Source organism: Neophocaena asiaeorientalis, unplaced genomic scaffold (genome assembly GCF_003031525.2).
Source record: "Neophocaena asiaeorientalis asiaeorientalis breed wild unplaced genomic scaffold, Neophocaena_asiaeorientalis_V1.1 scaffold45, whole genome shotgun sequence".
Classification (NCBI taxonomy): Eukaryota; Metazoa; Chordata; class Mammalia; order Artiodactyla; family Phocoenidae; genus Neophocaena; species Neophocaena asiaeorientalis.
In genome coordinates, this window is record NW_020174642.1 from 1,424,101 (window position 1) to 1,440,718 (window position 16,618).

Genomic DNA, 16,618 nt, shown 5'->3' on the forward strand with positions numbered 1-16,618 from the left:
CAAAAAAGGGAGGGGCCCCCGCCCCCAAAAAAAAAAAAAAAAAAAAAAATCTCCCTCTTTTGACCCCCTGTCTTCCATCCACTGCATCTGCAAGTCCTGTGGGCTCTCCCTGTACCCAGTATCCAGACTGTTTGCTCCCAGCCCACTCAGGGCTTCTCTCACCTGGACCATCTGGGCTGCCTCTTGACTGGTCTCCGGCCTCGCTTCTTGATTCCATACCCTCCCTTAGCCCCTTCTTCACTTATCAGTCAGAGGAATTCTATTTAAATCAAATCAGATCACATCCCCCCACCCCACTTAAAGCCCTTCACTCTGTCTACTGTAGAATAAACCCAGTATCCCAGCTGTGGTGCGCCTCTCTCTCTCCTTCCTTCACTACCTCTGGAGCACTCCACACTCCTTCATACCCCAGGGCCTTTGCACAAGCTCTTCCTTTGGCCTGGAATCTTACCCCACACCTTTGCATGGCCAGCTCCGTCTCGTCATTCGGGAATCAACCCAGACGTCATTTCAGAGAGGTTTTCCGAGGCAGCCTGCCAGCACGGCACCTTGTCCCTGCCATCCCACTCGAGCTGTCCCCATTTGATTGTCTTCATAACATGGAAATAGTCACTTATGTGCATATGGTCTCTCTCACCTGGAGAAGGCCAGCACTTCAGAGGATATGTCTCTTTTTTCCTGTGGAATTCCCAGCAGGCAGAGCAGAGCCTGGCACAGAGCAGGTGCCCGTGTGAATCTCGAGCCCTGTGAATGAATCAGAGCCCCCCTTCCTAAGTGAGGCACCCACACTGGCCTCTGGCGGATGGATGGTTGCCGGCCTGGAATGTGGGCCTGGTGTTGTCACAGCTTCCAACCTCATGAGATGCTGGGAATCTGAATTTTTTTTTTAATGTGAAATTTTCCAACTTTTAAAACACCGTGCGAGCCAAACAAAACATGCCTACGGGCCACATCCGGTCCATGGGCCACCGGTGTGTGATCTCTGCTCTCAGTTCTAAGTTATCACTGCAGCTGGGCCTCAGCACTTTGAAGAAGGAGAAAGGGCTGTTTATTTTTAACCCCGGAACCTGGTATGAACTTGGGAGGATGGTTGCCTAAAGGCCAAGTGGTCAGGTCTCACCTTGGGCCTCTGAAAGGAGATGTGTGTGCTTTTACTCTTGCAAATAAGCTTAAGTCTGGTGCAGCCCCACAAGCTCAGGGTCTGGGTACCCAGGGCAGCCCCGCATACTCGGTCAGAAAGCAGGGCGGAGCGGGGCTTTAGCATGCAGATACCCAGCGAGAGCATTTCCACTTCTTTCTAAAAGATAATTGTTCATTGTATTGAACAGAAATAAGAAAAAGATTCAGCCACAGATTTTTCCCATCAAATGAAAAGATTTTTCTTTTCAGGATCTCTTGCAAGTCCTGGTGTATGATGAGCAGAGAACAGCTTTTACATAATGGCAATTCTGAAGTAGATACATTTGAATTCTGCTTTGAAATTTAACTTTATGTCACGGGTGGTTTTCCACGTGACCAGCGAATTCCTGACAAAGTCAATCACTCTCTTGTTAAAGGGATACAGTATATACTTTACTTACCCATTCCCTGGTGGCTGTTTCATTGCTTTTTTTTTTTTAATTAATTAATTTATTTTTTGGCTGCATTGGGTCTTCGTTGCTACGTGAGGGCTTTCTCTAGTTGCGGAGAACAGGGGCTACTCTTCATTGGGGTGTGAGGGCTTCTCATTGCGGTGGCTTCTCTTGTTGCGGAGCACGGGCTCTAGAGTGCCGGCTCAGTAGTTGTGGTGCTCGGGCTTAGTTGCTTCGCGGCATGTGGGATCTTCCCTGACCAGGGCTCGAACCCGGGTCCCCTGCATTGGCAGGCGGACTCTTAACCACTGCACCACCAGGGAAGTCCCTATTTCATTGTTTCTGATTTTTAAATATCATAAACAATGTGTAAGGAACCTGTGCTTGTAGCTTTTTCTTTCCTCTGGTTTATTTCCTTGGGATAAATTCCCAGAAGTTTTATTCCAAAGGAGGGCATGGGCATGTTTACAGCTCTTCCCATGTACCACCAGAGGTCTTTGCAAAACCTTTTGTACCAGTTTATGTGCGTAAACAGCGACGTAGAACTGTGGGTTTCCCTGCCATTTAGGCAGCATTCTGTATGATTTTTCTTCATGTTTCCAAGTTCATAGGTATAAAGTGGCCTTTCTGTATATTTTTTATTTGCTTTTCTTTGTTTATGAATGACCTTGAACCTTTCCCCTTGTGTCTGTGGTTATTGTATTTGTGCTTTGCACACACACTGTGTCTCTAGCCTTTGTCCTTTTGTGGTTGTTGTTGAGATCTTTATTTTTTCCATTAATTTTTCTGAGCTCAAGACAGAGTTGGGTCTTGAGCTCATAAAAACGTTGGGTCTTCGTTGCTGCACATGGTCTTTCTCTAGTTGCGGCCAGTGGGGGGCTACTCTTCGTTGCAGTGCACGTGCTTCTCATTGCGGTGGCTTCTCTTGTTGTGGAGCACGGGCTCTAGGTGCACAGGCTTCAGTAGTTGTGGCACGTGGGCTCAGTAGTTGTGGCGCACGGGCTTAGTTGCTCCACGGCATGTGCGATCGTCCCGGACCAGGGCTCGAACCCGTGTCCCCTGCATTGGCAGGTGGATTCTTATCCACTGCGCCACCAGGGAAGTCCCTGCATTCGCTGTTGAAGTTGGGAAGCTCTGCCTTGAAGATGCACTTGTCTCAGGGCACAAAGGTTACTGATGCTGGGCTTCTCTTCAAGGCCCTTGGACTTTAACCATCTCCTCAAGGTCCTCCCAACATGCCCACTGCCCAGTCTCAAAGCTACTTCTGTAGTTTTAGGATTTTCTTTCCCCAGCAATGTGTGTTTGTTTTCTTTTTTTTTTATTTTTTTAAATTGAAGTGTAGTTGATTTACGGTATTGTGCCAGTCTCTGCCTTACAGCAAAGTGACTCAGTTACACACATGTAGACATTCTTTTTATATTCTTTTTTTTTTTTTTGCGGTACGCGGGCCTCTCACTGTTGTGGCCTCTCCCGTTGCGGAGCACAGGCTCCGGACGCGCAGGCTCAGCGGCCATGGCTCACGGGCCCAGTCGCTCCGCGGCATGTGGGATCTTCCCGGACCGGGGCACGAACCTGTGTCCCCTGCATCGGCAGGCGGACTCTCAACCACTGCGCCACCAGGGAAGCCCCTCTTTTTTATATTCTTTTCCATTATGGTTTATCACAGAATACACTTTTGTGTACTATACAGTAGGACCTTGTTGTTTACCCATTCTAAATGTAATAGTTTGCATCTACTATATTTGTTTTCTGTTGCAGAGTAATGAAATATTCCCAAATTTAATGGCTTAAAACAAAAATGAACACTTATTACTACACAGTTTCTGTGGGGCAGGGATTCTGGGGTACCCTAGTTGGGAAGTTCTTGCTTAGGGCCTCATGGTGTCTCATGGTTGCAGCCGGCATGTCAGCTTGGGCTGCAGTCATCTGAGGGCTGGACTTCCAAGGTGACTCACTCATATGGCGGGCAAGTTGGTGCAGGTTGTTGGTGGGAGACCTTGGTTCTCCCCACATAGGTCTCGCGTGTCCTTGAGACATGACAGCTGGCTTCTCCCAAAGCCCAAGATGCAAAAGAGCAAATGGAAGCCACACACCGTCACCTCCACCCAACTCTGTGGGTCTCACAGACCAGCTGATTCTTTGAGGGAGGAGGCTACACAAGGGTATGAATTCCAGGAGGTTGAGACCATTGGGGGCCATCTTGAAGGCTGCTACGGGCTGAACTGTGTCCTCGTAAAATTCCCGTGTTGACATCCTAACCTCCAGTACCTCAGAATTGTGACTGTTTGGGAAGATGAGGCCTTTAAAGAGGTGACTAAGTTAAACCGAGGTCATATGGGAGGGCCTTAATCCAACGTGACTGCTTGTAAGAAGGGGAGATCAGGACACGGACACACACAGAGGGAAGACCATGTGAGGACGCAGGGAGAGGTCAGCCATTTGCAAGCTAAGGAGAGAACCCTCAGAAGGAGCCAACCCTCCTGACACCTTGGACTTCCGGCCTCCAGAACCAAGAGGAGACAAAATTCTGTTGTTTAAGCCACCCAGTGTGTGGTACTCATTACCACAGCCCTATAAACTACTACAAAGGCTGACACCATCACAGCTGTCAAAAAGTGACATTTTACCGTCACACAGGTTCAAACACAGATACATTTGGTGTCTCTTCTTGAGGGTGGTGACCCAAAAGACATTTCTGAAAGATCTTAAAGCAAGTCACACCCCTCAGAACTTATGGCTCCTCTTGGGACTTCCCTGGAGGCCCAGTGGTTAAGACTCCCCGTGCTTCCAATGAAGGGGGCGTGGGTTCAACCCCTGGTTGGAGAACCAAGATCCCACATGCCGTGCGGCATGGCCAAAAAAATTGGAAAAACAAAAACAAAAAAAAAACCCCGAAAACTTACAGCTCCTCTAGTGGAAGAGAAACTGAAAGAAAGGTATGGAAGTGATTGATCCGCGTTGGTTCCAGAGAAACGCCAGCGAAGCTGCGTCCTAACACAGAAAGGACTGGACCTTCCCACAGATCCGGGCATGAACTTAGGAAAGCGGGCCTCCAGAAAGTTCCCTTGGCTGGGCCTCCACTATGGGACGTCATTTCCTGCCGCAGCTACATTTTCTGGGTGGGCTCCAGGGATTCTATTTCCTTAAGAAGTGAATGAAAAAAATGACACAATGGACGTCAAAGGCTGGGCTAAGGCCACCCCAAGGCCAAGTGTGGGCAGGCCTGGACTTTTCAGCCAAAGATCAAGGTGCCAGGGCTTCCCACTGCCAAGAAAGTCTCTTAAGAGCAACCAGCCTAATTATCTGAATAAACACAGGTTGTAAAGAGCGATTAACTTCAGTTTCTGTTAAACAGTAGCCTCCCCCCCACAAAAAAAAAGTTGAATATCTTGTTATCACATGTATTGGGGTGGAGGGTAGTTTGCCAGGCAGAGAGGTGCAAACAGAATCAGCCTGGGAGGGAAATAACCACTTTAAAAAAAGAATCCTGCCAATGGTTCAGAGCTCAGCATCAACAAGGAAATGGTCAGACCTGAAGTGGACCTGAATTACCTTGGGCCTCTTCCTAAAAACACACTGTGGCTTCTTTCCTTCTCACCAAGATAAATTCTTTCACTCCCAGGGTAGCTATGAGTGCAGAAGCCCGCCTCTGTAAATCACGCTGGTCACAAGACCTCCTGGGTACAAGAGGACTGTAGTCTTATAAATGGGAGTCTCTCCCCCCCGCCCTTCCTCTGTTAGCCTTAAAGAATATGGCCAGGCACATGTCCTAAGAAAATATAAAGTCTCCAGGGCTCTAATACAATTCTGGCAAGAGCATGAATTGGTACAACTCTTCTGGATAATGGGTTGGCGGTGTGTGTCAAAAAACTTTCACATTTTGAATGCCCTCTGACAAAGCAATCTACTTCCAAGAATTAGAAACTATCATGCCTGTGTGCAAATATTTATCTCTAAGGATGTTTCACATAGAATTCTTTATAGCATTAAACAATGGAACTCATCAGAATGTCTACCAATAGGGTATTGTAAATAGAGCTGATACATCCATAAAGTGAGAATCTCTACAGCTCTTTAAAATGATGCTTATGTTAAAATTTTCACAAATATATTAATAAATGAGAAAAAATAGCATACAGCGTAATATGTACATGATCCCATTGAGGGGGAAGGACATTTAAACATAGAAAAGTGACTACAAGGATGTTCTTTAAAGGTTAACCTTTTTTTTCCTGTTCGTGGGATTTACTGGGGATTTTTATTTTCCTGGTTTAGGCATATTTGTGATTTTCAAGTTTTCAACTACAAACGTTTTTATTTTGAAACAGAAAAAACTAATAGTTTACAGAAAGAAAACAATAATAGTTATTGTAGGACTTCTAAGAATAACTTCATAATTCATACGGTTACTTCTTCCCAATGTCGGTGGCTTATACAGAAATCATACAATGCATTCTCAAATCTCTCGAGATTTAAGGTTTCTTTTTTTCAACCGATAAATGTGCTCAGAGAAGAACCCCAAATAATAACGAGGCTCCTAAAGACAGCAAAAATATTCACAATCAACCCTGTGCGCCCACAACGCAATGAAAAATAATAATAAAAATAAACTGCAAGGGACTGGGGAGAGATATACTAAGAGTTTGGCATTAACAGATACACACTACTATATATAAAGTAAGGAAACAACAAGGGCCTACTGTATAGCACAGGGAACTATACTTAATATCTTGTATTATAGTAACCGATAATGGAAAACAATCTGAAAAAGAATATATATATGTATAACTGAATCACTTTGCTATACACTTAAAACTAACACAACATTATAAATTAATCATACTTCAATAAAAAACTTTTTAAATAAACTGGAAGAAAATTCAAAGGATACATCTTTACTCCTAGGTAAACTTTTCATGGCTTCTGGGGCAAACTGGGTTATACAAAAGAATAGTTTATCATTACATTTGCAGAAAAATTTACATTTCTGAAAATAATTGCCCCAGAGACCCTCGTATTCAAAAGCTGTCTTCTATCCAGACACGAATTTTATTTTTCTTTTTAAGAAAGTTCATTTTGTACGCTTTCATTTCAAAGCAATGTAAACTCAGAAACTTGGAAAGTATCTTAAAATCGATAGGGGAAAAAAAAAAAACTTTCCCATCAGCCAGAAATATCCCCTGTTACCATCTTGGTGATTCTCCTTACAGTGTTTTTAAATTTTTGCTTATTTGCAGGTTAAACTTTAATATTTAGGTCTGATTGTACCGTATGCTTGTTTTCACTTTCTGGACTCTTAACCATAGGAGGTATTCCATTCGACCTTAGAGACAGCTGGTGAGAACAGTTCACGTTTATGTGGGCTTTGACTTCCGCAGTTGCTTCATACAGACCTCACAGAGAGGCAGTGAAAAAGGTGTTCCTCGTGCTACGCAGGAGGGACACAGAGTCTCAGTGAGTTGAGCAGATACCAGGTGCTGGGCAAACAGCAGAGAAACTCCCATGCCCTCCAGGAGCTCTCATCCAATGAGAGATCCAGGCACCAAAGCAGCTAACCTAACGCAACACAACGGACCGTAAGCAGCACGACTGCCCACCGCAGACCCCAGCTCCGTGCAGCAGCCGTCTCCATGAGGCATCCCCCTTTGTGCTCTGGAAGCCATTGTCCTTGCCCCTTAGGCTTGGGGTGGTAGCATCTCACTGCTGTTCCTTGCCCCGGGGTCCTGCACCATCCTTCGAGGTGTTCACATCCCATCCACACCTTTGTAAAGTCTCTTTATCAAGCTTGCTTTACATTGTCCGATTTGAGCGCTGGGTGGCCTGCCGGAACCCTGATGATACCCACTGCTCACGTTACTATTCTTTACTCTTCACAAAGACGTACTTGTTGCTCAGGCACTTAAAACATTTCATTCCATCTTCATTGGCTGCTTGACTTGCTCTGTTTACTTTTCTTTCATTCATAAGAACGCACCAAATTAGGTCCAGCAAGATGCCTCCTTTAGACTGGAGTATTCAGAGGCAGTCAGAAGAAAGATGGATCTATTCCAAGCCAGGGCGAGTTGCAGAGAACTGACCCAGCGACCAACAGGAGGCTGACAGCTTCCTGAAGCCCCTCCAGGCAGCTCTTCTCAGCACAGATTTGAACTCACGGATCACACCGCCCCCCTCCCCACACACACATAGCAAACACATTCTAAAGCCAGATATATGGGATGTTTGCATTCCCTGGTGTCCATGCCAGTCCACTAATTCATTCATTAAATATATCATTGTTGGGTGCCTGCTGTGAGCCCAACACTCCAGGGATCAGGCATCATGGAATTGGACTTAGCAAAGTAAATCAGAACCTTCATGAATATATTCAGATCAAGTGCTTTTATAATAATGTTCCTCACCATTTGTTGAGCTATACATACTACATACATTTAGATATATCACAAAAATATATACATATATATTCACACATACACACATACGTATATACATATATGTTTATAGGGTCCATATACTTTTATATGTGTGAATATATAATATACACATATTACATAAACAAATATATAATTTATATATTTTATATATGTGTGTGTGCATATATGTGTGTGTGTGTGTATTTATTTAATTTAATTGTCCTTTCCTCAAGATCATTGTCTTTCCAGCTATGTGGTGTTTACCACAGATCCTTCCTTTCTTTTTTTTCTTCCTTTTTTTTGGTTTAGCCATACCGTGCTGCTTATGGGATCTTAGTTTCCCAATCAGGGATTGAACCCACGCCCTCAACAGTGAAAGTGCCGAGTCCTAACCACTGGACCTCCAGGGAATTTCAAACAGATCCTTCCTTTCAACTGGACTCTTTCACGGATCTCTAGTTAACATAAGAGATGGAGTTGGAGGGCTTCCCTGGTGGCGCAGTGGTTGAGAGCCCGCCTGCCGATGCAGGGGACGCGGGGTTTGTGCCCCTGTCCGGGGGGATCCCGCGTGCCGCGGAGCGGCTGGGCCCGTGAGCCATGGCCGCTGAGCCTGCGCGTCCGGAGCCTGTGCTCCGCAGAGGGAGAGGCCCGCGTACCGCAAAAAAAAAAAAAAAAAGATTTCCTGCAAAAGTGACAGGGTTGAAGCTGAAGCTGCAGCGGGGAACTGAGGAGGGATGATTCTAGGACCGGCATCAGACCTCGGAGGGAGCCGGGGCTTCTGGCCGGGCCGCCTAGAGGATGTCGCAGCGCGACTGAGAGCAGCCTGTGGGGGAAGAGCAAGCTCAGGCTGCTTCGCTTGGGTGTTGGTAGGGGGAGGGGAACATGATGAATGTCCCGTGAGGAGTGAGAGGTTCCTGAGGGAACAGTGAAGGCGATCCATTATGGGAGCTGGAAGCGGTCGGGTCCTCAGTTTTCCGATGGTCCAGGTGGACGTGGGCCCAGACGGCGTGTGCAGGTGCAAGAAGAGAGCCCAGGCTGAGGAAGGACCTCCTGTGGGGCGAGCAGGCCTGCAGGGGGCTCTGGGATGGAGCAGTCAGACAGATGGGGGAGAAGGGCACCAGGCAGCCAAGGTCAGGGAGGAACCCTCCAGCAAGAGGGTTCAGGCACCCAGAGTTCCGGAGATGGGCAAGGATTAGGGTGGTCCACATCTCTCTGCTAGGACAGTAGTAGGTCCCTGTGATCTGAGGGAAGGGACCCTTGTCAGGGTGTGTGGAGGGCAGAGGCACATTGAGGAATGGCTGGGACGTGGGTGGAGGGGGACACAGCGGAGGTGGCCGGCATGGAGGACCTTTGCAGAATCCTGACTGTGAAGGAGGGCGATAAGGCTGGAGACAGGTTCCGGGATTGGACTGCAGGGGTTTTGTTTTTACAGGGTAGAGGAGTTTGTCATCTGCAAGACATGAACAGACAGCACAAGAAAAGTCCTGTGAGGGGACTTCCCTGGCTCTCCAGTGGTTAGGACTCCACGCTTTCACTGCCACGGCCCGGGTTCAGTCCCTGGTCGGGGAACTAAGATCCCGCAAGCTACGTGGTGTAGCCAAGAAAAGAAAAGTCCTGTGACTGGGGGCCCCTGTGCTCTCCCTGAGACCAGCTTCATAGCATCAGCCCTCGGGCTCTGTGGGCATGTACATCCCACGGGCATCTCAGGATCTGAAAACTTTCCTGAATGGTCCTTCCCCTCTGAAAGGCTGAATAGTTTTTTATTTTGTTTTGTTTTATTTTAATGAATTTACCATCTCGTCCTCCAAACTGCCTATCTCCCCTGTCCACGGCAATGGCACAGCCATCTCCTCTGTCCCCAGGCTGAAGGTCTAACTCATCCTCAGTGGGGCCCTCACCCCGCCCCCTCACTGGAGACCTGAAGAGTGGAGCTCAGAGGTTAAAAGGTTAAACCTGCAGACTTGGGGGCCTTTCCCCGGTGTTCACGTCCAGACCCTGCTGTCCTCATTCTTTAGCTGTATGAGGTTCCGTAACCTGTCACACATCTGTGTCCCCATTCACAAAATTGATATTTTATATATATACATACACACCCACCCACACACTCTCTCTGTCTCTCTCTCTCTATATATAAACATATATGTAATATAAACAACCTATTAGATATTAACTAACCTATTATAGATTATATAAGCAACTTATGATACATAATAATATATCCTATCCTATATATAGTCTCTCTAAAATATAAGATATTATAATGAACAACCAATCTCGTGGGGTTGTTGAAACATTGTATCAGTTCACATACAAGTGCTGAGAGCAGAGCCTGGCAGAATGTTAGCTGTTATAGTGAGCTGAACTTTGCAAGGTGTCTAGAATTCTCTTCTTCTCCATTCCCCTCTCTTCAAGCTCTTAACTTCTCCCAACGTGTATTATTAAAATTGCTTCCAAACTAGTCTCCCTGCCTTTGGTTCCTTTTCTCTCCCAGGGCATCACATACACTGTCCCCAAAGGAAGTAGCCTCAAGGCATTTTTTAGGCTCCCTGTTGCTTGCAGAATAAAGTTCAAAATCTTTAGCTCAGCATTCAGCGGTAGCTTGGTCCTGCTCCATTTTGCTTTTCCGGCTCATCTACTGCATCCTCCTTGCCGATGCCCGCTATTCCAGCTCACGCTGAGCCCCTAGACTCCCACGAAGTGCTTCTGGCCCACTTGCCTTGGTGTTTCTACCTTTCTCTCTTGGCCTGCCTCTGTCCAATTCATGCTGCTTCGCCCATGACCAAGCCCCTCTGCTCCATAAAGCCTGTCTTGACCACTCCGGTCCCCAGCAACCTCTCCTGCCTCCAACCCCATCACCTCTTGTCTGGACCAATCACTGCTGACACTCACTCCGTGTTTCACATTTTTAGCCGTCAGGTTAATGTGGGTTTTGTCTCTCCAGCCCCATCCGACATCCTGCGAATGCAAGGCAGGCTTCTCCTGACTTGTTTTTCAGACGGTACCTAGCCCAGTGCCTTGTCCTCCGTACGTGTTCAGTGAATATTTACTAATTGTGATGGCATCGTGCCAGGGCGCTGAAAACCACGTCCTTATGTTTATTCATCCATCTGTCCTTTTGTTCATTCATTCATTCGTTATTACTGGATTTCCACAGTGGACCAGGCTGTGGGAATTAGATAAGGAACACAATAGAAATAGTCCCCGTCCTCATGGAGCTTATGCTCACACAGGGAGAAGGATTCTCAAAATTAACCAATAACTAAAATATTTCAGAGAGATAACACTCATAAAAGAAATACGAATCTTTATTCAGTGTTCTGCCTGTGTTTTGCCTCTTCTATATGTGAGGCCCGTTACCTGACTGGGGAGACAGGGGCAGTGCCCAGTGCAAGATGCAAATACAGGGCCCCCTGTTCAAAAATACATAAGGATTTCCGACCAGTGACAGCAGAGCATTAGAGCAGTCTGATTAAAGTAAGCCCTTCCAGGCCTGCCTGTGTAGTATTGATACTTAGCCCATGCGGGGTGCTTTGATGAGACAGAAAATAATCAGAGAACCAATCTCCGTGAGATGTGAAATCCAGCTCAGTATCCTTATTTACAGGAAATAACAGAAGTTACATGGTGGCCATACATGGAATCCAGCTAACATGAAGTTCTTGATGTTTTTTGCCTCTCAGATTGCTTGTCTTACTCAGCTTTGCAAGTATTATCCAGGAGGTGTTACGGGAAGCAGAGATGCAAAATCCTCGTCAACAATCACCATTTCGGAAGCCCCTGTCTTCCAGGAGTGAAGAAATACCTCACCGTCACCTACGCGTGTGGTAAGAATCCACCCTCCACAAGCTGCTTGGAGACCCTGCCTCTTGGGGAGGTGGTGAGCATGTGAACAGAAGTTTTCCAGCAACAAACCATTGCATTCACTCTACCCTGAAACTGTGCTGTCATCCCAGATACTGGCGAGCCTTTTCTCCTGTCCCTTAGCCTTGTTTATGACATTCGCCTCAGATAAGCGATCGAATTGTCTCTGGTCCGCATTTGTTTTAAAAGTGCTTTTAGCAATCAGATTGGCAGCAAGCGGGGTGGGCAGGAAAAGAACAAGCAAATGGGATAAAACGGATGTCACTGAGAAGAATGATCTCAAGCTGGGTTCTTAGGAGGCTCTGAAATTTATGGGTACGTCACACAAGCTCACTCAGTATTGCTGGCTTCCTAGTTAATCTTCCATCCCAGCCTTTAGGCTGTAAAATGACTAATTCTCTGTGCTGCCGACAGCCCTTTTATCGACGTACCCCCGGGGTTAAACCAACAGATCAAGTGCTTACCCCACAGCCATTAAATATGTTACATGACAGCATCACTTTGTTTTCCTAGTGCCTTCAAATAATAAAATGAAATCGCTCATTCATTCGATTCTAATTTTATAAAGCTGCCTTTAAAAATCAGGTGTTAATTACCCTCAGAGGGTGCCGTGGATTTCTGCTTTGTAATCCTGACATGTGAACTGGTTTTTAGAGGTGTTTTTTGTTTTTGTTTTGAAATAAGTATAGAAGCAAAGGGAAAGCAAAGAACGTCATAACTGAAGAACCCAATATTTTTGCTCATGGAAACCCCTTTCCCCCTGCCAGATACCCCTGGCCTTTCTTTTTTTTTTTTTTTTTTTGCAGCTTTATTGAGCTATAAATCACAAACTATACAGTCCAGCCATTAATCATACAAATCAGTGATCTTAGTAGAGTCACAGGATTGTACGACTCCCACCATAATTCATTTAAGAACATTCTCATCACTCCCCCAAAGAAACCCTGGACCCTTCAGCCGTCACTTCCCGACCCACCCCTCACCCTCCAGTCCCACCCTAAGCAACCACTACTCTCTGTCTTTACTGATTTGCCTCTTCTAGACATTTCATATAAATGGAATCGGACAATACGTGGTTCTTTGTGACTGATTTCTTTATCTAGTATATGTTTTCAAGGTTCATCTCTTTGGAGTACGTGTCAGTACTTCATTCCTTTTTATGGCCCAATAATATTCCGTTACATCCCCAGCCTTTTCTGTCCCGAGCTCAAACCGTTGTCCTCTGCAGTATCAAAGCTGTAATAGTCACAGTGCAGTGACGACAGGATTGTATTCCCAAAGTAACAGCACCCACACTCACGTTCCAGGAAGCATGGTTTTATTTGCTCTCCAGTCTACATTCTGGCTCCCACGTAAAGCAGCTCTGGGCAGCATGGAGCCCATTCTGGCTGAGTTTCCCCAAGATACCGGACAGTCACTCTGAAGTTCTAGTAACTCCAGGCCTCTCCAGCTGAGCGTTGAGGGAAGGGCAGGACATTAACCTGCAAATAAGGTGGATTTCCTGGTGCGCCTTCACGGGCGAGGCCAGAGCAGTTCCCAGGCTGAGGCTGCTCTTCGCAAAGAGAAGGTGGACTTTCAGAGCCTAGGGGTCACGTGTTCCAGTCCAATCTTCCTCTCCCTCATTCACTCGTTCAGCACGCTGTGGGCGTGTTGTAGTTAAAAAAGAAAAGAAGGCGTTGTCCGTGTCCTCATGGAATTATCAGCTGGGGGAGAGAGATGGGCATTAAACAAATAACCAGAGAACTGTGTCGTTACCCACTGTGATAAATGATGCTTCTGAAAAGGACGGGATGCCATGTGGAAGGATAACAGTGGAGGGGCCCTTTTAGCTGGTGAGAGGTGAGGGAACGGAGAAGTTTTCCAAGGAGAACTTTCCTCTGGGGCGAATTTGCCCCTGTCCTCTGAGGGGTGGGCAGGTGTGAGCTGGCAGGTGCTGAGTGGGGGAGACGAGGGCAGTGGGTGAGGTGGAAGGTGGATGAGGTGGCACGGGAGGGGCCAGGACCAGATCCCACAGGGTCCTGGGAGGAGGTGCCACTGGAGAGTTTTAAGTAAGGGAGTCATTTGGTGATGATTAGACCCTTAGAGGACCACTCCGGCTGTAGGGTGGAGGGGGGGCTAGAGCGGGATGGAAGCAGAGACCAGTCAGACAGCAGCAGGCAATGACTCGGACCCGAATGGCGCTAGAGGACGTGGTCAAAACTGGGTGGATTTGAGAGGTTTGGGAAAGTAGGAAGACATTCCTGGAGAGACCTGGCCTATTTGGGCAAGATTGGGGTCCAGAGAAGGTGACAAGGGCGGGAAGGATTTGTCCCTTGTCCCAACGGGGTGGGGCAGAGGCTCTGGGAATGGATGGAGGGAGGGCTTGGCGTTCCAACCGCATGGCCCCTGTCTTCCCAACCTTCTCAAGATAAGTGCGAGCTGAGGTGGTCCGCTGTGAGGACTTGCGGGAGGAGAGAGGGGTTTGAGGAGATGGGAGAAGGTCTGAAGTAAGGGCCGTGGGGGCAGGCTGACTTCGGAAAGGGCGGTGGTGACGGTGCTGCGTGTGTTGAGAGCCCAGGGGGTTAGCGGTCAGCGTTCTGGGGGACCCTGGTCTGCCCGGTGGTGGGTCCCTCCCTCAGGGCCAGCTGCTTGAGGGTCGGCACAGAGCAGAGGGCTGCTCCAGCCTCACTGGGCAACGGGGAAGGGTCTGGACGAGGTCGAAGGATGGCAGAGGGAGGCATCCAAGTGAGTCTGCTTGAGAGTGGGAAGCCGAGGTCAGAGAGGGGGCTTTGCATCTTGGTTTCGGACATGGGACCGTGGACAGTGGCCGCCTGTCGTCAGCGTGGTTCCCCAGGAGTTATCCCAAAGGGAGGTGGTGACCCTCGGCCTGAGGCCACTTAATGTTCCCAGCGCAGCCCCGACTGTCCAAGCAGACACCTTCTAAGGCAACTTCTAACCACCTTGTGAGTGGTTGACGTTTTTTTTTCTTTTTTAAGTGGTTGACATTTTAAAATTATTTCTCCCCCCGACTGATGGCCCTTCACTGTGAAACCTGAATCATTAAAACATGATTTGCAATGTCTGCATATTTTGTAGATGACCAAATGGGCATGAAAGGTTTTATATTTTAAAAACATGAGTTCTACTGATGTGGGAGTTGATACAAAAACAGAGGACGTCGGGAATTAATTTCTAAGCGAATCTGTCTTACTTCGGACTCTCTGGATATGAATGAAGAAACCAAGTTGAGCTGGTTTAAGCCGAAAGGGGGTTGAGGTTGGGGAGGTACCCTGAGGCTAGAAGGCCATCTCCAGAAGCCAGGGCCGGAAAGCAAGGCCTCAGGGTGGGCCGCAGCTGGAGTCTTCACGGTGATGGCAGCCATCCCTCACCTCTCTCCCTCTGTCTCTCTGTTTCTTTCTCCCTCCCTCTCTCTCCCTCTCTCCCTCTCTCCCCCTCTCTCTCTCTCCCCCCCCCTCTGTCTCTCTGTCTGTCTCTCTCCTCCCTCCCTCTCTCTCTGTCTCTCTCTCCCTCCTTCTCTCTGTCTCTGTCTCTCTCTCTGTCTCTCTGTCTCTCTCTCTCTCTCTCCCTCTCTCCCCACCCTCTGCAGACAGCCCTCTGACCCTGGGCTGGATGCCATACAGCTATCCCCACAGCCCGAATGATTCTTCTGTTAGATTTTTATGTTCGAACAACATGAAGACTGGCAATCTGGCAACTTAATTCCAAATTTCTAACAGAGAGCTATTTAATTGTCTGGGCTGGGGTCCAGTAGCCCCCTCCTTTGATCTGCCTTGGCCAGAGACCATGTGATGTGATTATAAACATGGCTGCTAGAGAGGGGCCCAGCCAACCCCGTACTCAAATCAAGATGCTCTTACCTAAGAGGCTCATGGAAGATCCACCCCAATAGACATCTGTTCCACTACCTGGCTTCTGACCGCAGTGTCCAACCGGGCTTTGCTGTTCTGCCCAGCAATCTTCCTGTGCCCACCCAGGAAATACCCCGCCCCTTGGGTTGGGGAGAGGTTGCCTCAGTGCTGTGAGCAATGTGGTCCCTGTCCTCATGAGCTATAGTATCGAATGTGGTGATTCCAGGCCCTGGTGACTTGGGGGACCGGGAGGGCTTCCCAGGGGAGTGGCGTCTGAGGCAAGTGAGACCAGGCGTGTAAGGAGTCAGCAAGGTGACGGGCAGGCAAAGGCTGGGAAGTGAGCACAGGAACAGGACGGAGGGACCTTGGGGGATGGGCGACTAAGGATTGGCTTGTACCTAAGGGCAGCAGGGAGCCCTTGGAGGGTGTTCTCCGGGGACATAAGTAATTTGCACTTTGATAGGGACACTCCTGCCTATTTTATAGCTTCCTTTAATCCTGCCTTCCCCTCCCTCATTGCTCTAGGCTGTGTGGAGAATTTCAGCGTCTTGGGGGAATGATTCAGGCTGTGGGCCTTTTGCCTTTTGAACTGTAGGCGGTGCATCTGGTTGATGTCAAACCCCTCGGAGAGCGGAGCAATCAGTCTTTGGTTGGGCTGGGAGATGCATCGCTGGAGCTCCCTTCTTTAATGCATGGCTAGACGAGGTCCTCGCTCTCAATTTTTATCCAGGTTTTATTATTAGCCACATCTCTTGGACAGGATAGGTTTCAGACTTTCCTCCCATTAGGAGGAGGCAGACCTGGAGAACGGCCTGCCCTCCCCTCACCCCGACGGGGACGGCTTCTCCCTGGGTCCACAGCCACTGGTTCTTGAGGGTCACCAAGACAGAGGCACAGCCAGCATCCCCGCCCTGACAGCCAGCATCCC

General features: G+C 47.9%; 1 protein-coding gene across 3 annotated transcripts in view; it reads left to right on the plus strand.

Annotated features, from left to right (window-relative positions):
- The window catches only part of EVA1C (eva-1 homolog C), an 82,880-nt gene that overhangs the window by 51,294 nt on the left and 14,968 nt on the right, over positions 1 to 16,618 (plus strand). For all 3 annotated transcript variants that reach the window (XM_024758134.1, XM_024758133.1, XM_024758135.1), the window contains exon 5: positions 11,662 to 11,805. In XM_024758134.1, the coding sequence (XP_024613902.1) occupies positions 11,662 to 11,805 (144 nt within the window). The remainder of the gene's footprint in view (positions 1 to 11,661; positions 11,806 to 16,618) is intronic.